The sequence below is a fragment of the Ambystoma mexicanum genome, chromosome 3p, assembly GCF_040938575.1.
Source record: "Ambystoma mexicanum isolate Mex_15411 chromosome 3p, UKY_AmexF1_1, whole genome shotgun sequence".
Taxonomy (NCBI): Eukaryota; Metazoa; Chordata; class Amphibia; order Caudata; family Ambystomatidae; genus Ambystoma; species Ambystoma mexicanum.
This window is the reverse complement of record NC_090925.1, coordinates 1,116,106,450-1,116,130,587: the sequence shown is the minus strand read 5'-3', so window position 1 is coordinate 1,116,130,587 and position 24,138 is coordinate 1,116,106,450. Positions and strand designations below refer to the sequence as shown.

The following is a 24,138-nucleotide window of genomic DNA, read 5'->3' as shown; positions in this document are numbered from 1 at the left end:
CTGGCTGAGAAGGAGAGCGGGGGGTGACGCAGTGGTCCAGCTGGACTAGGAGTTCTCTTCTGAGGAGCTTTCATGCCTGAAAGCAGTCGCTGAGAAGGGCGTTGAGGCCAGGTCCTACAGGAAGGACCCCGACGAGGCAGATGTGGAGAGCGACGAACGGCAGGGCGGTGAGGAACTGGACATTGCGCCACTTCGAACGCTCCTGTCGTAACCGCCCCCACCACAGACTAACCTGGTCGGCGGACATCCTACAAGCTCTACACACCCTGTGCACTGAGATACAGACAAGGTTGCCCACACCTCCGACGGGTGATCCGGTGCCTGGACCTTCAGAGGATCCACCAGCTAAGAGACCAGTCCATCCTCCACCGTACCATCCCTCCCCCTCCGTCCCCTCCGCCGAGGGATGAGACGGAGCCGGATACAGCGACGACAGGTACGGATGACGACTGAACAGCTCTCCTGTCACCAGTACCTAGGGCTTCTTCCCCCGGCGAGATCGGCTCCTTCCACGCCATGATCTCTGGGTCCTCAGAGCTTTTTCAGCTCAACCCAGAGGAAAAGGAGGGATTCCTTTATCAACGATGAGAGGTCAAGAAGACGACTGTGCTCTCGATCCCGCTGTAGAACGACATTTGGGACTAAGGGCTGTCCCTCTTGAAGAACCCGACCTTTGCCCTGTCGAAGAGAGACCGGTACAAGAAGGAATACCGGGTTCCGGATTCTGAACCAAAGTATCTCAGATCGCTGCCGTCTCCGGACACGGTGGTCTCGCGGCGGCCAGGAAGAAATCTGCAGGGTCCGTGGCATTTACTTCCACCTCTCCACCGGACGGTGAGGGAAAGAAGCTAGACGCCATGCTCTCTATTGTGGCCTGCTACGACGGAGCTTTGGTTTAAAATCGCCCCTCTACTGGACTTCCTCCCGGACGACAAGAGGACGGAGGCTCTTGAAATCCTACAAGAAGGCGCAGTGACATCGGACATCGCCAACACCAGGTTCTGCCAAATGGGCAACGTTTGCCTTCGGCGTGGTTGGCTCAAGGCTACCAACTTCTGTCAGGACGTCCAGACGAGGGTATTGGACATGCCCTTCGGGGTCAATTTGTTCGGGAAGGCAGCGGACGAATCGCTGCAGGCCATCAAGGCTGATACTGAGATGGCCCGTTCCTTGGGCACACCAACAGCAACGGCTGTCCTTTCGGGCTTCCAGAGGCAAGTCCCAGGGTGCCGCCAAAGGTTTCAATGGCAACTTTTCTTCGTACCGTCAAGCGGCCCTTTCCTCGTCCCAAGGAGCCTACAGGGGCCACAGCAAGGCCAGACAAAATAGTTGTTGTTGCCAAGGGGGTACGGCCTCTGCGAAAGAGGACTGAACCGGCCGTGAGGTCGGGCCCCCCACATGAGCATCCCGGTGGGAGGCTGTTTGGCGAACTTCGGCGTGTGGAAGTCCAGCTCCACCTACCATTGGATGCTGGAGGCCCTGGCCCACGGACACACCCTGGAGTAGCCAGCAAAGAGAACCACGTTCCACAACTGCTTCTAGAGGTACGAGCGATGCTGGAAAAGGGTGTGATAGAACTCGCCCCGAAGAGGCTCCGGAATATATTCGTGGTACTTCCTCGTCCGAAAGAAAACCGGCGGTTGGTGACCCATTCTAGATCTCCGCCTTGTCAACAAATATAGTCCCAGAAGTTCCGGATGGTCACTCTTTAGCACGTGCTGGGACAGCTGGAGGAAATAGATTTCCTGTCGTTGCTGGACTTGGAGGATGCTCATTTCCCCATCCACAAAGGGGATTCAAACAAAAGTTTTTGCGCTTCGTGGTCCGAAGAGACCACTACCAATTCAAGGCCCTCTCCTTCGGTTTATGCCTACAGAGGGTCCACGTCTACCCCTATCCGGACAATTGGCTCATCCAAGTGAAGTCAAGGGAACTCGCCGTCAAACACACAGCGAGGGCCGTCCGCCTGTTCACGTCACTGGGGTTCTTGAACTATCCGAAGTCCTGCTTGGTGCCATCGCAGGATGCTCTGTTCCTGGGGTCCAGGCTCAACACGGTGGCATACTGGGCAAGTTACAGCGGCTGTTGACCATGGAAGTTGCCAGGGTGAGGTCAATCAAGTTCCTCCTCGGTATGATGTCGTCCTGCATCTACTTCGTTCGGATGTGCAGGCTGCGGATGTGGCCGCTGCAGGAGTTCCTCGACGCCCTTTGGATACAAGTATCGGGAAGCTTCGAGGACAAGATTGTCCTCAACGAGACATTCCGTCGAGTAATTTGGTGGTGGGTTGTTCGTGCGCATCTAGCGGCGGGCACACTTTCAGACCCCAGCAGATCAGTTGATTATGACGACGGACGCCTCCCTGGAGGGATGGAGCACATACACCAGAGATCTCCACGCAAGAGGTCTTTGGCTACTGGAGGAGAAGTCGTTGCACATCAATGTTCTGGAACTCCGGGAGGTTTTTTGGGCCCTAGGATCATTCCTCTTGTCGCTCAAGGGCAAGGTGGTGCGGGTCTTCACCGACAATACCACCACAATGTTCTACATTCGGAAGCAAGGGGGTACCAGATCTCGGACCCTCCAAGGAATCGCAGGATCTGTGGCCCAGGGAATGTTCCTGGTACCCTTCAATCTGGCAGGAGTGAAGAACACTGTCGCCGACTCACTCGGCAGGGAGCTGCGCTCTTGCTACGAGTGGGAGCTGCGGCAGGATCAAGTGGATTTACTGTTTCGATGATGAGGCAATCCCCTGATCGACCTTTTTGCGATGGAGACGAACACCAAGTGCTGAAGGTTCGCCAGCAGGTTTCCCTACCGGGGAGCATGGGAGATGCGTTCTCCTTCCCCTGGGGCGGCCTGTTCCTCTATGCGTTTCCTCCGTTGCTTCTCAGACTCTCCGTCAACCCAGACGGTCCCGGTGCAGCAATATCCTCGTCACACCAGCGTGGCCGAGGCAGATATTGTACCCGGACCTTCTGGATGTCAGCGTCCCCTCCAGTCAAACTTCCGGCGGACACAGATCTTCTCGTCAGAGGAGGCGGCGCGATTCTGCATCACGACTCTGGGTCGGTGAACTTGCAGGTCTGGCTCCTGCAGCAGTAGTGTTTGGAGGGTACGAGATCCTGGCAGACTGCAAGGAAGTGCTTGCCAAGGCTTCTTCGACTCTTAAGTGCTAAGGACATAAATAGAAGAGGTTCACCGTGCACAGATGATAAACCCTCTACGGATTACGGCACCACAAGTGCTGCCGTACTTGCTGTCGCTGGCCAATGCGGGGCTCGTGCATGCGTCCATCAAAATTCATCTGGCGGCTATCTCCAGCTATACCTGAACTCCGGGGCGATCGTCGCTGTGGTCGCATCGCCTGTTTAAGGAGTTAATGAAAGGACTTTTCCGCTTGTTCCCGCCGGTGAAGGCCCCAGCGTGGGAGCTGAATGTGGTGCTGACTAGGCTCATGGGTCCACCGTTTGAGCCTCTGCATTCAGCGGCTCTGAAACTCCTATCGTGGTAGACGGCGTTTGTTGTGGCCATTACCTGCACGACGAGGCCCTCTCCTGTAAGCCTCCGTACATGACATTCCACGAAACAAGTGTCGTGCTGAGGACGCACCCCTCCTTCATGCCCAAGGTGCCGTCAGACTTCCATCTCAACGAGACCTTGGTGTTACCTGTTTTCTTCCTGTAGCCTTCGGTGCCAGCTGAGAGGACTTTGCACTCGCTGGATGTGGTTAGAGCGCTGAAGTGCTACGTGGACCGCACAAAGTGTTTTCGGAAGACAGCACAGCTATTTGTGACCTTTGGCCCTGTGAACCAAGGGAAGGCCCTCTCAAAGGCTTCCATTTCCAGGTGGCTCTCGGCTGCATCACCAATTGTCATCGGTTGGCATACCGACCATTGCCTGGCCGTCCGAGAGCCCACTCGACCAGAGCAATCGCTGAAACTACGCTGTTACTGTCTGGTGTGCCCCTGCTGGACATCTGCAGGGCTGCTATGGGGAGGTTGACGCACACCTTCACAAGATTCTACTGCGTCGACCAGGATTCCAGGGAGGAGTCCAGAGTCGGCCAAGCAGTGCTGCGCAACCTGTTCACTTGAAGGTGAGCTTGGCGAGGAGGTAAGAGATGCTTAATGTTCAGCCTTGCCACCTCCCGTGGTTGTGCATGTGTGTACTGCTATGTATTTGAGCATGTGAATCCCTGCCAGTCCCCATGCTGGAGAAGGAACAAGTTACTTACCTGTAGCTGTTCTCCAGCATGGATCTGGCATCGATTTACATGCAAACCCTCCTGCCTACCCCTCTGAAGCTCTTCTTTTGGTCCTACTGCCACTTTACATGCTACCAAATCTGAACATGGCTGCCAGAGGAGGGGGTTAGGTAGAGGGCAGTCATTGGCTGGGGGCAGTATGACCCAGAGACCAGTGATTGGTTATTAGGAGAAAGACAGTTCAAAAATGTTTTTTTTTCTTTACCAAGGATTCCCAGCCTGACGGGGAATATTCATGAGCATGTGAATCCATGCCAGACCCATGCTGGAGAACAGTTACGTAAGTAACTTGTTACTTAAGCTGTGCTCCAGATAAGGTTTTGTAGTGAGCATGTTTTACTCCATATTTTAAATTTGAGTAACGTTATTTTTTTGTGGAGTAAAAGTCCCATTCCAACTGGGATTAGTTTAAAAGCGAGAAACCTTTAGTTGTAAAATACATTTTTTTTTGGATTAAATATTACATTACTTTGCACTTACTTATTCATGCACATTAAATGCATTTTTACCTCTTCAGATCTGACCATAATAGTTTTACTCTTGCATTATGTTTATTACTGATGCAAACATATCCGTGGACCCATCTGATTGGGTGAAAGCAGGGGCACAAGCTCCTATGTGTCCGTTTACTGTTTTTTGTTGGGAGTATTTTTACTCCCTATTTTTAGGGAGATGCACCCCTTATATAGGCATTGGTTATTGTGTAATATTTACATGGAGAGTACTAGGAAATTTGTATCTAGTTCTGAATGGCTTCTTAGGTCCTAATCATATTACTGTATGATGTATATACGGATCTACTCTTGACTCCCCTGTAATAGCCTATAAATATAAGTGTATGCCACCAAGTTTGAGGCTTGAATTGTAGGGAAAAGAGTGGGTTAGACCTTAACTCGCCAGTTAGTTTCTATATATACTATGATGTATGTTTCACTTGAGTGCTTATTTTTCCAAAACCAGTTTGTGTGACCTTGTAACAATAGTTTTTCTGTGTACTAGTGTGGTGTATCCTTTTGTGTAAACTATTGGGATTAATTGTACCTACCCGCTAGCCTTTCACGCGCCTCCCGTCCCACCCTTTCTCCTTGAAGTTGAGCCTGACTGCCCTCCAGATGCTATTGGAGAGCATAGTCTTTCTTTTTCGGTGACAGTTTTACCTTTAAGTTAAATTGTTACACAGTTAAACTTTGTCATCGAAGTAAATTTCCTCCTAGCAATTTACTTATCTGAATTTACTTTGTGGCTTTTCCATATTTCTTCTAATGGGGTGGGTGTCTCATAAAACCCTGCCCACCCCCTTCCATAATCTCCAATCTCCTTTTCCCCCAAAATGTTTTCTTTACCTCCCTATAATAATTTTGGTGAGCTAAATTAACATAAAGTAATTCACTTCAAAACAGTTTATGCTGTACACAGCCCTCACCTGGGTTGTGTAAAATCGTACAATGTTGTTTCTTCTCTTCACATTCAAAGCTGTTCATCTGTGTCCTGTTAATTGTTCAGATTAGTGTTTCTGATGTAGGAATATACCTGCTGTATTGGACTCAGATCTATTACTGCAGGAGTGGTGGGGAAAGGCGAGGAGCATTGGAAAATAAGTTTAGCTCTTTATTTAAGCAAGTGTTCAGAGATCCTCTACATGAGCAGAGATTGCCAGTGTGTAAGACTTAATTTGGTTTAACTGCGAAAGTGGGTGGAACCTGCAATGATTCCATTTGGGGAACTAGGACTAAAATACACTCTTAGCAGGTAATGGGTTAAGATGCCCAGGATGTAGAACTGGATTACAATGAAAGATTCCTTCGTATTGAAGGATTACTTGCTTTTTTATAAGTTAAGCTAATGGGCTCATTGTTAATTATTCTTTTTTTTAAGAACTGAAGAAAGAGGATATTTATGCAGTAGAAATAGTGGGTGGTGCCACGCGAATTCCTGCAGTGAAAGAGAGGATCATTAAGTTCTTTGGTAAAGAAGTAAGCATGACGTTGAATGCAGACGAGGCTGTAACACGAGGCTGTGCTTTACAGGTGAGAACATGTTTTATTCTTGTGTTCTCTAAACTAGGCAATGCTCTCTTAAGCATATTACCTTCCAAGTCTTATATTTTATGCATGTTCTTTCAATGGATTGCATGCTCCTGCAGATTTCTCATCCGAAATCCCTTCCAGTGTCAGATGCTAGTAAAAATTATCAATTGGGGTGCAGGGGTGGGGGTGGGGCGTAATAAGACTAGATCTCAATCGTTGACTCCTTGACTCAACCATACCACTGTTCTCCTTCGGACGGGACGTCGGCTGCACATGAACTACAAAACGATTTCCCTGTACCGATTTTCCTTTTATTCACATGTGCTTCTATTAGGAACGGTTCTCCAGCATGGGGTCTGGCTTGGATTCACATGCTCATGAATATTCCCGTCATCAGGCTGGGCATCGGTGTCAATTCTGAACTGTCTTTGCACTAACAAACCAATCACTGGTCTCTGGGTCATACTGCCCCAGCCAATGACTGCCCTCCACGTAAGCCCTGTCTCTGGCAGCCATCTTCTGATTTTTACCACACGTTCAAGTGTTGGGAGTCCTCGTGCTATAGCTCTCAAGCTTTTTCTGCATTTTGCAATTTTCTAAGTTTTCCTCAATTTATTCGGTCAATCGAGCCTCAAGCTCCGATTAATCTTTCCGATCAACAGGGACCCGTTGCGGATTCTTCAGCGAACGTCAAGGGCGGATTTTTGTAGTTTCTTCTTGGTGGATTCCAGAAGCTTCTTCGAGGTCTACACCGCAGGGCAATGGCGGAGGTGAAGAATGACTTGGCGCCTCCCCAAGGTTTGCCCCGGCTGCAACCTACTGAATGTCTTTTTCGACAATGGACATTCCCTGTGCTTCTACTGCCTGCATTCGGACCAGATGCATGTGGAGGAGGACTGCGTGGCTTGTCGGGAGATGGTGCCACGCACGTGGGCCGACCGACGCAAGCGCCTCAACGAATGGCTGCAGGCGAAGGCCCCTGCTCTAGGTGAGTCCCGGCAGCATGCCTCCCCTGCCCAGAAGAAAGCGGAGTGATCTTCTAAGACCTTTGAGGGAGCCCCTCCCATGGGGACCCAACATGAGGCTGAGCAAGTCCACTGCCTCCGAGAGCCATACAGGGGCCACGCCAAGTCTGGAGGAGGACACCGTCGCCCCCAAGGCGGTGCTTCAATGTCGAAACAGGATTGAACTGGCCGTGGAGTCGAGCCCCCACCCATACACCGCGGTGGGAGGCCGGCTGGCGAACTTTGTCAGCATGTGGAAGACCATCTCCACCGACTGTTGGGTGCTGGACGCTCTCGCCCATGGACATACCCTAGAGTTCCAATGGAAGTGTCCAAGGATACCATCAGTGGCCCATCAGGAAAACCGTGTCCCTCAGCTGCTGCTGGAGGTACGGGCCATGTTAAGAAAAGGGGCGATCGAGCTTGTTCTGAAGAAGCTCTGGAGTGTATTCTCGTTACTTCCTCGTCAGACGACCGGCGGTTGGAGGCCCATTCTGGTCCTCCGCCGTCTGAACAAGTACATCAAATCCCAAAAGTTTCAGATGGGGACCCTTCAGCACGTGCTAGGGCAGCTGGAAGGCGGGGATTTTCTATCGTCGCTGGACTTGGAAGATGTCTGTTTTCACGTCCCCATACACAAGGGACACCCAAAGTACCCATGCTTCGTGGTTCATGGACATTACCAGTTCAAGGCCCTTCCCTTCAGGTTGAAGTCGGCGTAACGAGTGTTCACAAAGTGATTGGCCCCAGTGGCAGCGCAGCTACGTCTACGAGGGATCCACGTGTATCCGTACCTGGACGACTGGCTCATTCGGGCGAACTCCAGGGACCTCGCCATCAACCACACGACTAAGACAGTCCAACTCCTGTCGGAACTGGGGTTCTCGCTAAACTTTGCGAAGTCCTGCTTCACTCCATCACAGGACGCTCTGTTTCTGGGAGCCTGGCTCAACAGTGTCGTGCCTGGCATCTCCGTTGGAGGAAGGGATTGCGGTCATCTTGGACAAGGTACAATGGCTGTTGGCCCTGAAGGTTGCACGGGTAAGATCCATCAAATCCCTACTCAGCATGATGTCGTCATGCATTTACCTCATTTAGCAGTGCAGGCTGTGGATGTGTCCGCTGCAGGACTTCCTCGACGCCTGCTGCATACAAGTGGAGGGGAGCTTCGAGGACAAGATCACTCGACAAGAGTTTCCGTTGAGCGATACGGTGGGGAGTGCATGCAAATCTGTCCGCTGGCGCAGACTTCCAGAGCCCACCTCATCAGGAGATGGTCACGACGGACGCCTTCGTGGAAGGATGAGGAGAGCATTCTGGAAGCCTCATACAAGAGGCCTGTGGCTAACGGAGGAGAAGTCTTTGCACATGAACGTGTTGGAGGTGCGGGCAGTATTTTGGGCCCTCAAGTCATTACGTCCCTCAAGGGTAAAGTGGTATGTGTCTTCATGGATAACACCACCACGATGTTCTACATCCGGAAGCAGGGGGGGAGGGGACCAGATCCCTGGCGCTCTCCAAAGAGGCGCAGGACCTTTGGCACTGGGCCATAGCCCAGGGGATGTTCCTGGTCCTGTTTCATCTAGCAGGAGTGAAGAACACCATTGCTGACTTGCTCAGCAGGGAGCTGCGCTCTTGCCACGAGTGGGAACTTCGGCAGGACCAACTGGATCTTCTGGTACGACGATGGGGCAATCCCCAAATCGATCTATTTGCGACAAACACCAAGTGCTGGAGGTTCGCCAGCAGGTTTCCCCAGCCGGGGAGCATGGGGAATGCATTCTTTCCCTTGGAACGGCCTGTTTCTGTATGCGTTCCCTCCTTTGCTTCTTAGACTAGTCAATCAACTCAGATGGTCCTGGTGCAGGATGATCCTCGTTGCACCAGTGTGGCCGAGACAGATATGGTACACAGACCCTCTGGAAATGCCAGTGTCCCCTCCAGTCAAGCTTCCGGCGGACGCAGATCTTCTCGCCAGGGAACAAGGCGCAATTCTGCCCCATGACCCAGGATCACTGAACCCGAAGGCCTGGCTCCTACAGCACTAGAATTGGGGGGTAGGTTTGCTGTTGGGTGCCGCACACAGAAGATCGACCCCGTACGAGTAACTGGTCTGCAGGAGCTTCCGTATTTGCTGTCGTTGGACAAGGCGGGACTGGCCCATGCTTCCATCAAGGTTCATCTGGTGGCTATCTCCTGCTACACCAGGTCTCCTGGGCGACCATCCTTATGGTCACATTGTTTGGTCAAGGAGTTAGTCAAAGGACTATTTCGCTTGTTTCCGCCAGTGAAGGCTCCGGCCCCGGCATACTAGTCCACCGTTCGAGCCTATGTGTTCGGCGCCACTTACATTTTTGTCATGGAAACAGCGTTTATTGTGGCCATCACCTCTGCACGACGAGTGGGAGAGATCCAGGCCCTCTCGTAAACCACTTTACTGGACATTCCACGACAAGGGTGGTACTACCGACGCACCCCTCCTTCATGCCAAGGTGGCATCTGACTTTAGTCTAAACAAACCCTTGGTGTTATCTGTATTCTTCCCGACTCCTATGCCGGCGGAGAGGACTTTGCACTCGCTGGATGTGACTAGAGCGCTGAAGTTCTATGTGGACCGCATGAAAGGTTTTCGGAAGACGTCGCAACTTTGTGTGAACTTTTGCCCTGTGAACCATGGGAAGGCCCTCTCCAAGGCTTCCATTTCCAGGTGGCTCTCCAGCTGCATCACCCATTGTCACCGTTTGGCAAACCGACTGTTGCTTGGCCCTCCGAGTGCTCATTAGACCAGTGATCGCTGCAACTACGGCGTTCGTCTGGTGTGCCCCTGCTTGACATCTGCAGGGATGTTAAGTGGAGGTCGACGCACACCTTCACAAAGTTACACTGTGTTGAGAGGGATTCCAGGTAGGAGTCCAGAGTCGGCCAAGCAGTGCTGCGCAAACTGTTGGCTTGAAGGTGAGCCTGGTGAGGTAAGAGATGCTTAATGTTGAGCCTTGCCACCTCCCGTGGTTGTGCATGTGTACTGCGATGTATTCTTTATTCATGAGCATGTGAATCCATGCCGGAACCCATGCTGGAGAAGTAACAAGTTACTTACCTGTAACTTTTCTCCAGCTTGGGTCTGGCATCGATTCACATGCAAACCCTTCCCCTCTGCGGCTCTTCTGTTGGTACTACTGCCACTTTAAGTGCTACCAAATCTGTAGATGGCTGCCAGAGGAGGAGCTTAGGTGGAGGGCAGTCATTGGCTGCGGGCAGTATGACCCAGAGGCCAGTGATTGGTTATTAGTAGAAGGAAAGTTCAGAAACTAAACTGATTTTTTTTTTTCTTTCTTTTCCGAGGATTCCCAGCCTGACAACGGGGATTATTCATGAGCATGTGAATCCATGCCAGACCTTTGCTGGAGAACAACAGTTACAGGTAAGTAACTTTTCCATACAAACTCAACACTATACTTGAAGGTACGCTGACTAAAGTAAATACCCAATAGTAGTTCTAGGGAAGTCCAAACCTTTTCATACACATTCAGTATAGGTCGCACCTATTCTTGGGGAGTAAAAACCAATGGTTACTTTCACCATTACATTCACTAATGCACGGGCAGTAGACCCTGCCAGTTATACACGGACTCTTAGTACAAATCAGTAAACTGGACAATTTTACTTTTTGTGAATAGTGGAACACTTATTCCAGGTGCAGTAAAATCCTATAACTACTTTTGTGATAACACAAAGTTATAATAGGAGTAAAACCAAAGGATGTAATATTCAATAACGGGTGCTTTTGAGATCCATGAAACCCAGATAGAGATGAGCAGTAACTCGGACTTATTTTTGGATGGCACACAGCTAACGCAAGGTAAGTAAAACCCACATACTTTTTTAACCTCACAATGAAGAGGAAAGTAAATCCCAATGTTACACTTTAATGAATTACTCAGTTATTCTAGGTAGACAGCAACCCAATTCTGACTTATTCATAAAGGCTAACGGCAAGTCAGGGAAGCGAGACCCAGTTGGGGGACACCCCTACAATTAGCCTCGAAGGACTAATCTGGTGATACCAACAATTTACTTTTGGCAAGAAGCACAACCTTATCACAGCAGAGTAATAAACCTTCACATCTACTTTCTATTAGACTGGCAAAACAGTTGCTAAGGAAGAAAATGTTAACCATACTTTTAAGAATAGTGCATCACACATCCAAGATGAGTAAAAACCTTTGTTACTGTTCACTCTTAGAATTAGTTACCAACCAACTCTTTACAAGCTAGGTAAAAGACCCAATCCCTTCAAAGTCTTTCCCTTATTCTTGGAGCATGAGTGTTCTAGTGGCAGAAGGGGTGTCACTGGGACTATTGACCAACATTTGTAAACAAATAGGGGTGCCTGATTTAAGTCCCTGGTCCTCCAGGCTTCATATATTAGTAATCAACAAAAATGGACCAGAGGGACAAGGAATAACCAACTCAACACATTTATCTTTTTACAAATACCAATAAATTCTAAATATTCAATTCACATTTTTTATTCTATCAAAAATATATAAAATACTGTTTTTAAAACATTTAAACAAATATCTTTATTCAACCCATACCGATTCACTCCTACCATTCACTCAATTTTCATGTTTGTATCAAATCAATAACATATATTTTTTGTGGCCTACAATTGATCAACCACAAATCTTTATTTGCACAATGAATTGGACCCTCCACCCAATGATCTGATGGTTCAGTCTATGTGCTCCTAGTCACACAGACCTATGTCTACACGTGTTTCGGTTGTCTTTCAGGTCGTCAAGACTCTTCACCCCTTTACTCTCGCAACCTTCGTCAGGACCAAATATGGGGAGTTTACTTGTTCCCATTAGCAACGAGTAGGGTGAGTAACACCACCTAAAATATAATACACAGTATCAGAATCTAAAACCACTCATACATAATTCTAAAAAAACATTTTGGCTATTCCCTCTCATTATTAACCACAATAAATGTGTATGAATGATTCTCAACAGTAATCATTAGGTCAACGTGTTTGTGATATTATTTGACACTCCATCATTGATACATGGATTAATCCTGTTCTCATCCCTGCGTAGTGGCCAACTCCATCTGTCCCCACCCAGAATGCAAACATGCAATTTACCTTTAGTACTGTACTTACTTCAAGTCGTCATATCTAGATGATATAACCGGGAAGCTCCGGACTCTATTTCTTCAAGAGAAATTCTTTGATCTTCGTATCACAATTCAAGAGGATTCGTTTATCAGATTGTTCAGATTCCTTCCTATAAAATGGGAAACTTGTGGTCACAAAGTGACATATCATGGAGCTAATACATATCCTAGAAATTTCCATACTTACAAATGCCTGTATTATCGATTTCCAGCAATTATTTAGATCTTCAGTTCTTTCCCAAGTCGATCAAACTCTGAAAGTAGATTAGGGATACTTAGATGCCAAACTCCAATACCTATTTATTCATTGTATTATTCTACTATGCATCCTATTTTTCTCTAAATATTTCCAACATTATTCTCTGTTAATTCCTATTTAGTTATTAAGGAGACTCCATGTATTACTATATGTTCCTTCCCACATACAGGGGGTTGCCTAATCATGAATAACCATCTGCCTCTACATTACACCATCTAGATTGTGACCATTGCCCGTATCTTCATTTTCTTTTAGATCCGATTTGAATATGTATATCAGTGCCTTCCTCGCTCGTCTATATCTAAGAGGATAGGCATCTCAATCATTACAAACAACGCTCTTAACTCCGCCCGCCATCGCTTACCTTTTGTCTCTTTTCCTCGGTTGTATCCGCATTGCTTTGTGTTCGTCCAACTTCAGACGCATTCAAAAATGCTGCTGTCGCGCGGGCTTCTTATTCAACTTTCTCGGTCATAACGATCAAGAGGACTGTCCCTCTAGCTTCCAGGAGTGGACACAAAGGGTGGACTACCCCATATAGTGCCGCTCTAACTACGAGTCGGACATCTCTCTGTATTCTTTAGTGGATTCCTTTGTTAAAAAATTATTACAACAGCCTTCAACATGTTCACGACAAATGTAATACATATAACATATAAGGAAACTCATATAGATGTATATTTATTTTATTTTTTTATTTTTTTTGCAATAGATGAAGACAATCTTCTGATCTACCAAATAAGCCACTATTAATTTTATGCCTACTTGTGTTCCTGATTCCACAAAAAATGTAACTGGATCCATTTCGCCATGACAACATGCAGTGGCCTATAGTTTCATGATTGTGTCTAAAGTCAAGCTACTTTCCATATCAAATTATTTACTGTGTCCACACGCCTTTTTGGGCCGCTGAATTCAAATTTCCCAGTGCTCAGTGTTATTAAAGCACCCCACTCTACCGAAATATTAAGGCAACTTTTTACCGTATCTAGACAGTATATCCAACGCTGCTCTATTTTATGGAGCATCGTGGCTATAGCTCCACCTCTTTTCAGCATTTTAACAGTTTGTAACACAAACCATCTTAAATCGGTGTCTTTATGCTGCTTCAGCACAAAATGGTCTACCAGCGGTTTTTCAGCTAGCCTTTTACGGATACAGCTGCGATGTTCCCCTATGCGCTGTCTAACCTCTTGTGTTGTCATGTCCACATATAATAAATTACAGGGGCATCTAACAATGTAAAGACCATTTTTACTGCGACAATTGGTTTGTGCATTCAATTTCCATTTTATTGCACCATGGTTAAACTCATGCCGTGTTTGTCAATTTCCACATTTGTGGTGTCCCGTTACAGGTACTAAATCCCACTGATTTAATATGGTCTACTAATAATTCGTGTCCGTGTGTGTACCAATCTTTGCATAAAGTTATGGTTCTTCTTAAAGGCAAAGATCGTTTTTTTAGAAAGACTTCCTGGTTGTTTTATTAAATCCCAGTTCCGGTTTACGATCTTTTTGATTTAATTGCTTACCCGGATTAAAGGCATTCGCACACACTAGCCTTTCTTTTTTCCGTTCTTCTCGAGGTTGTAGGCATGCTTCTCTCTGTATTCAATGCCCTTTTTAAATTATCCTTCACTAATTTTCTTGGATATCCTCGATCAAGGAGTCTGTTTTTTTGTATTCTTCCTTTGCGGTACAATTTCTACGAATCCGTAGAAATTGACCATAAGGTAAGTTCTGACGTAGCCCAACCGGATGAAAACTAGAGAAGTGTAATAATGTGTTCTTATCAGTAACTTTACAGAAAAGCGAGTCTTCCATTCCATCGCATATTTCATATTTCTGTCACAAGTGTTAAGCCATTGATGGAATTTAATTAGTGTTTTACTCGTCCCCCTCCATATCATAAACACATCATCGATGTATCTGTACTAGGCTCTCAAACCCTGGTACAGATCATCTTGTTGAATTAGCAGACTATGCTCCCCAAAGATGTATTTCTCTTAATAACTAGACCTAAACAGGTTTGCAAAATCCGGTGCAAATGTTGCACCCATACTTTACTCTTTTGTTTATAGTGATTGTTTGACCCTTTAAGTGCCATGGGTATTTCTCCCCAGCGCCAGGGCCTTTTTTGGTGATTTCGGTATGTGGCCATTCAATGGCTTGTAACTTTTTTGTTACATGAGGTATCTCGGCCAAATTTGGCTCCTTTTTTCCCCACATGCAGGTGGTCGGAACGCCACACAGGAATCCTAGGTTGCTGTAGGGGGTGAGAGAAAATAACCAAAAAGGGGGAAAATTTGAATTTTTTTCAAAAAATGCCAATAAACTGATGTACAAAGTAACCTGCGTTTTTTTTCCTTGTAAGAACTAGGAACGAATGGTTTGCTGTGCTAATTCCCCAATTTCCTGGCTTTCAAGAACAGGTTGAGTGGAAACGGAAAAAAAAATATTTTGATCAACCGCTTTGTGAGAGGTAGGCGATTTTGGCCATTTTTGCCAATTGGACATGCATGGACGCAATGGAAGAAAAGGGTAGGAAAGCCGATTTGGAGGCCTGAAAGGCATCTATTTCTGAAAAGTAGACAAAATTCCAATTTTAGGAAGGGGTGATTTGCATAGGTCAGGCAACAACTAGGTAGGGGAAACTGCCATAGATTGGGGGGAAAAGCGAGAAGATGACCGAAAAAAGGTATGTGTTGGACATGGTTGGCTTAGTACGGCAATGGCTTCTATGAATTTTGAGAAAAGCAATGCTCCGCTACATTCCCCTGACTCTTGCAGTTAGGAGAGCACACATTTTTTGCAGTGTTTTACAAAACGAGCAATACCACAAGCCAAACACTAAGCCATGATACACAGGAGTTTTACGCTCACGGCCTGAACAGACGCACTTAGCATGTGTAAATCGGGAAAACCAATGTGGTGAGGAACGGAAAGCATACATTTTTTTGAAAGAGCACAGGCAGACCTTTTCAAGAGTAGGTGACTTGTGCAGGTTACAAAAGTGTATGGTGTCTAAAGCAGCGACTAAATGTAGGTCCCATTTGGGAAATGAAAGGGTTGTGTGACAAAGGGCACCAGCAAATGGGTCAAAACGTTATGAAAACCACCCAAACACAACACATGGACTACCATCCCGCATTCCCACAGGTGTCCCGATGTAAATGGTACCTCACATGTGTGGGTGCACCTACCTGGGCGCCAAGGGGAAAGCCTAAAACACAAGTAACCCCAAGTCTGTTTTCAGACCGGAATTTCAAACTCTGCCGACTGGCACACCATACAGATATGGGCCTCGGGTGTCCAAGCCACCAAGGAAAACGGGGAACCCCATGCATTTCCGAAAAGATGACACCAGTGGGAATCCGCAGAGGTATGATTTGCGCAAATCAGCCCAGAATGTATTACCCAGATCCCCTTCTCTGTCTTCCTCTGTTTCGCCAAAAAGAATCCCTTGCCCCATGAAACATAGTTCCCGGGCTGAATGGGAGGAATTCCACAAAAATAGGATGAGCGTCTTCGAGAAAGCGGCCTCGACCCCCTCGAAGACTGCCGAGAGCGATGCTCTGGTCGAAAGATCCGAAGGTCCAAAACGCCACGAGTCGCAGTACCCGGCGAAGGTAACCTCTCGAGCGCGTCTCGAACCCTCGAGTAGGACTATGACCTCCAAACCTTCCTTGAAGGTTCCGTCGACGCCGTTGTCGAAGGGACTTTCGACACATGGGTCTGTCGACTCGACACCGGCGTCGACGCCAAAAAAATCATGGTTACGACACACCCAGTGACTATCCCCAGGTCCTTGGCGTCGAGATTGTCGAGCAGAATTCCAATTCTGTCGAGGTCATCGAGGCCTCCGCCTTTGTTTTCGACGTCACGCTCTAAGCCTTAGACGTCGGCGACATCGACGTTTTCGAGACCGATAATGACAAGTTCGGCACCCTCTGCCTTGGAAATGGGATTTACCCCCTTTATGAATTCAGAACAATTGAGAACTATATCCTCAATTTTAGAAGAGGGAGATTTGTCTGAACAGGAAGACACATTTGAGTTACAGGGACCTGTAACCCCAGTTAGAGAGGAATTTTCCTCTGAAGAGCGCAGATTAAAGGATCTTCATGATTCTTTACATGAGGCAAGTGGGTTAGACACTTCCCCTGAGGTGGAGTTTGCTAAGCCAGACCCGTGGGAGCATGCTGAAACCCCCTACAGAGCCTTAATGGCCAGGATTACAGAGTTCATGGGGTGGTCTGCACCTTCACAATCTTTCCAACAAGATGACCTCACGGATATTCTTGACAAAGGCCCACAGGAGGATCCTGTGGGGCCTTTTCATAAAGCTCTTCAGAGAAAGATCATGACAAACTGGGAAACCCCAGATGTAGTACCAGCAGTAAATAGAAAACTGTCTACAAAGTACAGGGTATCTTCTACAGACCCAGAGTTTTTGTCTAAACACCCATCCCCAGAAAGTCTGGTGGTACAGGCAGCATCCTCTACCGATGTCAAGACGGCTTATCCTACCGTCCCACAGGACAGGGACGATAAAAAATATGATGCTATGGCAAAGAAAGTCTTTTCAGCATGTAGCATGGCGTTAAAATCTGTTAATGCTACTTGCACCCTTGCTAGGTTCAGCCATACACTTTGGGAGTGTGCTTCAACAGCGGCTGACTGCATCCCGGAGGGAGAAGAAAGGGATGGGTTCCTGAATATTATACAGGACGGTAAAGACGCTATGTGCGAATCCCTCCAGACGGGCATTGATTCGGCTGACAGTATCAGCAGAGCAATGGCGGCAAGTACATCAACCAGGAGATTTGCTTGGTTGAGAAAGTCTGGTTTTGCCCCAGATGTGCAAGCCAGGCTCTTGAGCATGCCATTCGATGGCTCTTCTTTGTTCGGGAAAAAGGCGGATGACAGTTTAGAGAAACTGAAAACTTCAAAAGCAGCAGCAAAATCCCTAGGAGCTGCAATTCGTCAGACTCCTTTTCGTCCTACAGGAACCCCTGCGAGGGGCAAGTCCTTTCGCTTCTACTCCGCATTTGGAAGAGGTAGAGGACGACCGGCTCAAAGGGGTCAAAGAAGAACTACCCGAGGTGGACGGGGTAGATATTCAAAAGCCGCAGCAACAGCAGGTGCCTCTTTACCATCTGCATCAGCCGCCCCAAAACCACTCTGAGGACTTCCCTCACAGAACACCTGTAGGAGGCAGGTTGACTCAACATCTGACGGTATGGCAGGCTATCACGTCAGATGCTTGGGCATTGGAAACAGTTGCCCAAGGTTACTGCCTGCCTTTCCTACGTATACCTCAGTCATCCACCGGGGATCAGCTCTCAGAAAGCTCCAGATCCGCTCCTCTTGCAGGAAATTTGGGACCTGCTAGAGAAAGGTGCCATAGAACCGGTACCTGTAGCGGAGAGGAACAAGGGCTGGTACTCCCTTTACTTTCCCATTCCAAAGAAAGACTGAGGAATGAGACCCATCTTGGACTTGCGAGAATTGAACAAATTCCTCAGAAAAGACAAATTCAAGATGGTCACTTTCTCAGATCCTCCAGGCCCTTCAGTTCCAGGACTGGTTGGTATCTCTGGACCTTCAGGACGCTTATTTCCATGTGCCTATCCATCTCAAACACAGGAAATACCTGAGGTTCGCAATTGGCAACTCTCACTATCAATTTCGAGTGCTGCCATTTGGGCTGACCTCCGCCCCGAGGGTCTTCACCAAGTTAATGTCGGTAGTGGCTGCAAGTTTAAGGAGGGAAGGGATTCACGTCTACCCCTACCTGGACGATTGGCTGATCAGGGCTGTTTCTCCGGAACAAGCTCAGATCCAGCTAAATCACGTGTGCCACTTCCTTCAGACTGGGCTTCTCCCTCAATTTAAAGAAGTCACAAATGATACCATTGCAGAGACTCCAGTTCATAGGAGTGATCCTGGATACTTCCCTGGGAAAAGCCTCGCCACCAGAGGTGAGGGCTCAAGATATTCTACAGATGGTTACCAAGTTCCAGCATGCCCAACGCTCCCAGCCTCCGACTTTTTGAGGTTGCTAGGCCTCATGGAATCCTGCATTTTCCTAGTGCCAGAGGCTCGCCTGAGAATGAGATCCCTCCAGTGGGCACTGAGGACATCGACTCTGAGGACGCCGACGCGCAGCGCCCTCTAGAGAAAAAATTTTCCGAGGCCAGCAGAGCTGGAAGGAGATATCTAAGATGAGGAATACGTCGGAGGAACATCCCGTCGAAAGAACGTTACAAGGTAAGAAGTAACTTGTTCTTTTGGACAGTTTACATGATGTGAGGGGGTTGGAGGGGGAGTTGGTGAATTTAGGGCTGCAGTTGTTACATTCTTAGTCCACACGGTGTATGCTGGGCATAGTATGCTGCAGGGGACCATCTTTCTGGCTAATGGGCTGTGAACAAAGGAGCCACCAGGGGTTGTGCGGATTACTTTCTGACAGAAGGGACGTCTACAAGGCGTGCCAGTAGTACTATCCCTAGTGTGACGTCCACTGTACCCATGGTCCGTCACGCGTGGAGGTCCCTCAGATCGTTTTTTCCACCATCGTACATGGACGCTATTCCGCATAGTTTTCCTTTCGGCTGATCACCATTTATTATTACCAATAGTTTCTCTTACTATCCATTACATTCATATTCACAGACTATCGAGACGATCAGACAGCGGTGAAGAAACAATGGTCGAAGACTCCAGTCGATGTATCTGTTCCGGTCTTGGAAGGCCGCTTAGTAGGGATTTGGGTGGTGGTATTTTAGAATGTGTATATACCCCTTTTCATATACTACATTCGCCTTGCTGCCGTGTCATTCCGTTATGGATAGGACCCCTGATTGTGCCCCAAGTGCAAGAAAAAGTTCCTGTGGGTCGACAAACACCTTGTGTGTAACCTTTGTCTTCCTCGGGACCGCGTTGAAGATACCTGTCGAGCGTGTAGACTCTTCATACCCAACACACTGAAGGACCGCTTAACTAAATGCTGGGCCCACCATGCCAGGCAGCTGAAGGCCATAGAAATGGAGGGGTTCAGCAAGTGTAGCAACGCAGCGGTATCCAAAGACGACTGGGTTACTCCAGTTTCCCAAGCACCGGCCCGACTTTAACGGACAGAACGGAAGCCTTGTTACGGGGATGACACCAGGCGGCGGAAGCGCTCTCACAACCCCCTCCACCAAACGCACAACCCACGACCGAGACTTGACACGTGTTGAGCAAACGGCAACACACAACGTCCAGGGAGAGGTCCATTGAATCGGTGTCCTTTGGGCACTCCAGATCGCCACATGACAAGCCCCGGCTGTCGAAAGACACACCACATGTCGTAGGTAAAAATATTCCGGATGGTCGTGAGCCAGCTGACGAGACGTCAGATTTGCCTGTAGCCGATAGACTTTCTGCGTTGATCGGTAAAAGACCCCATACAAGCCGGACTAGCCCATTTAGTTAAGCGCATCCCAGAAGACCTTGTTAAATCAAGCGAGTCTAAGAAGAGCTCTTCTAAGACCCCTCGTAGAGATAAATCACAGAAGGCTAGGTCCCCTCGCAAGAGTAAGGAACTTCAGTTACAGGATTCTCTGTCTTCAGCCTTAAAGAAAAAGGCTTTGCCGTCTACTGTAGTCCCACCCACTCCAGAAGATTTAGGTCTCCCACCTCAACCAGTTTTCATTCATAGTTCTGCCCATGGGTCAGCTGAAGAAATAGATGGAATCATGAAATGAATGTCCTTCATGGCAAATTGATATGAGACACTCTGAATATTTCACAAGTTTTTACTCAACCCCACCCACAACAGCGGCCTCTGGGTCTCCAGAACCTTGTTCAGCCCCCTGGTAAAATGTCTCGGCCCGGTGAGCTAGTGCAAGATCCCACTATCATTGACCTATATGACCCGGACACTGATCATGAAGACCTCATGTCCAGGACGCCGCAGACCCTTCTTATGGGGATAATGAGGGTGATCCAGAAACCGACATGTACAACATGGACTCCCCAGTTAATCAGCCTCTTCTGAACGAAGTACTCATCAAAGCGGATGAGCATTTCCAAATATCTACCTAAGAGGATCCATAGGACAGTGATTTCATTGAGGAAATCTTGGGAGATAAAAAAAAAGTTGTAACTCTATTCTATAACCGTCCGGCAACGGCCTGGGGGAACAATCCAGGCCAAGCCTCTCAGAATTACCAGAGAGGACTGCGCTGATCCCCTGGTTGGGGAAGGAGTCCCTTAACTCAAACCGTGACATCCCGCTTCGGGTGCCCTCCCGTGCCTCTGCAATAGGAGGGCACTTTTCCAACTACACCCAAGCATGGGAGGGTATCGCCTCAGACAGATGGGTGCTATCCACCATAGCGGGCGGATATTGTATAGAGCTCTTCTAGCGATGCCGGAATCGCCCCCCACGCCAGAAAACCCACCCGAAAGAAGACCAACGCATCCTCCTCGAGGAAATGGCCAAGCTGCTCCAAAAGGACGCCATAGAAATCGGCCCGGCCAACCAGGTAAACAAGGGTATTTATTCAACTTACTTCCTTGTGCCATAGAAAGATCTAACTAAGTATTAGATGTACGCCCTGCAAACAAATGTCTAGCCACAAAAATTCTTCATGACTACGCTACAAGAGATAATCCCTCTACTAAAAAAGGATTACATGATAACACTGCACATGAAAGATGCCTATTTTCATATTTCAATGTTACCAGCGTACAGAAGATTCTTGAGTTTCAGGATGGCGAACCAGCACTACCAATTCAAGGTGTTGCCCTTCGGAATAGTATCTGCTCCAAGGGTATTCACAAAGGTACTGGCAGTGGTAGCAGCACACCTGCACAGGGAGGCAATCCCTGTGTACCCTTACCTGGACTGGCTGATTACAGGGGAGTCTCCTCTAATTTGCAGGGAAAACATTCAAAGAACTATTAACCTTCTATTTCAGTTGGGCTTCTCCATCAACAAGATAAAATCAAGCCTAGTGCCAGTGGTTATAAAAACGGGAGAGGGGTTGGTCTTTCTGTCGGAGGAATGAGTCCAAAGCATGTTACTGCAAATACTGCATTATCAGGCTGGCCGCCAGATAAGGGTGCGCAAAGCCATGCATTTGCTATGGATGATGGCATCTTGCATTTACCTGGTACCTCACGCGCAACTGCAAATCATACAGGACTGGTTGGCGAAACGGTGGTCTCGGGCAAGTAGTCAGTGGGACGATCTAGTGGTTGTTTCGCCAACACTAGTACAAAATATTCGCTGGTGGACAAGAAAAAATCTGTTGAAGAGGAAACCCTTCAACGATCCGGAAGTACAAGCGATTGTCACACAGATGCCTCACTCGCCGGGTGGGGGAGGGGGGTCATTACTGTCATCACAGCTCAGGGTCTGTGGTCTCATGCGGCGGCACAGAACCACATAAATCTGCTGGAACTACTGGCAGTATTCAAGGCCCTTCAGGCATTCAAGTTGCACCTAGCAAACCAATCTGTGCAAGACCTGAAAGCACTATGGCAATGTTTTACATCAACAAGGGGTCACACATTCTCCAAATCAATTTGGAGATGGACACTCAAACAGAAAATAATCCTATTGTCGCAGCACGTTCCAGGGGAACTCAACTCTCTGGCAGATTCTCTGAGCAGAGATCCCCTACCAGAGGAGCACGAATGGCAACTACACTTAGGGGTCATAGAACACCTTCTCTCTCATTGGGGTTCCCCCACAATAGTCTTGTTCGCTACAGTCAATGCCCAGACTTCGCGTCCAGGTTCCCCCCGCCAGGCGCCAAGGGTAACTCTCTATGGATGAATTGGTCCGGGAAATTTGCTTATGCTTTCTCCCCCCGGCCCTTTCCGCCACCCTCCAACACCTCTCATGAAGAAAGTGGTGAACAAGATACACAAGGAACATATGACGCTCATCCTAGTTGCTCCCATGTGGTCAAGACAACCTTGGTATCCACATCTGCACAAACTGACGTTGTGCAATCCCATCAAGCTCCGGTGCCTGACCGATCGGCTCACTAAGCACGGGGGATTAACAGTGCACCCTCAACCTCACTCAATGAACTTGGCCGCATGGCTCCTGAAGTCATAGAGTTCTGCCATCTTAACTTCCCACAGAGGTATATGGATATCCTGAAGGAAGCAAGAAAGCCTAACACTAGACACTGTTATCTTGACAAGTGGAGAAGATTTGTAATTTGGTGCCCGACTAAAAACAATTAACCCCATAGAATATTCTCCATCCCACATTCTAAATTATTTGGTTCATTTGCTAGACTCTGGGTTAGTATTAAACTCTTTAAAGGTCCACCTGGCGGCCTTGTCAGCTTACACTACTGCCCGCAATAAGGTATCATGGTGAAAGGTTCCCGTCATCAAGGCTTTTATGGAGGGAGTAAAATGACTCCACCCTCCGATTTCAAATCTGCCGCCAGGATGGGATGTCAATGTTGTACTCGCTAAGCTCATGGGACCTCCTTTCGAGCCAATGCACAAGTCAAGTCTTAAACACCTGACTTACAAGACTGTCTTCTTAGTGGCTTTTACTTCCATAGGACGAGTTAGTGAAAATCAAACTGTCAGTGCAGGATCCTTTCTTTAACATACATAAAGACAAGCTGGTTTTACGTACTCACCCTAGGTTCTCCCCTAAATTAATCTCTACATTTCACGAAAACCAGTCTATTGAGCTATCGGCTTTCTTTCAGAACCCCACCAGCTCAGTTGATGTAAAACTCCACACACTGGATGTGAGGAGAGCGGTCCTTTACTATGTAAACCAGATCAGACAGCGAAGAAAAATAGAGCAACTGTTTGTCTCCATAGCAGCAGGCAGAGAAGGAGACCAAATTTCCAAAAATGCCATCTCCAAATGTATAGTTGAATGTATACAATTGTGCTATTCATTATCAAACAAGATCCTGCCTTTCATGCATAGAGCTCAGTCCACAAGGAGCACATGAGCCACTCAAATTAATTGCAAATATTTCTCTAGAAAGCATTTGCAAAGCAGCTACGCGGAGCTCGATACATTCACTCAGCATTACTGCATTGACACTCTTTCCAAGACAGATGCACAGGTGGGACCAGCGGTTTTAAGACATCTGTTCGCCCATGAACCTTCTCACATCCCACCACCTTCTCCAAACATGCTTGCTAATCTGCACAGCATGTGAACTAAGCAGATGCAAGCATCAGAAATATGATTATGGTGAGTAATTTATCGCGCATATATAATGTATATATTTCTGAGGCTTGTGAAATCTGCTTAGATCACATGCTGTGCATAGGCCGAACTCAAGTGGAACCTGCAGAATATTAGTTTGTTTTTCGAAACTAGAAGATGGGCATCGACGCAGGGCATGCCAGT

The 24,138-nt window shown here is 47.7% G+C and overlaps 1 protein-coding gene across 1 annotated transcript in view; it reads left to right on the top strand.

Moving 5' to 3' along the window:
* HSPA4 (heat shock protein family A (Hsp70) member 4) overlaps positions 1-24,138 on the top strand; it is a 711,161-nt gene that overhangs the window by 290,208 nt on the left and 396,815 nt on the right. Inside the window, exon 9 of the mRNA XM_069652484.1 lies at positions 6,143-6,294. Within this exon, the coding sequence (XP_069508585.1) occupies positions 6,143-6,294 (152 nt within the window). The remainder of the gene's footprint in view (positions 1-6,142; positions 6,295-24,138) is intronic.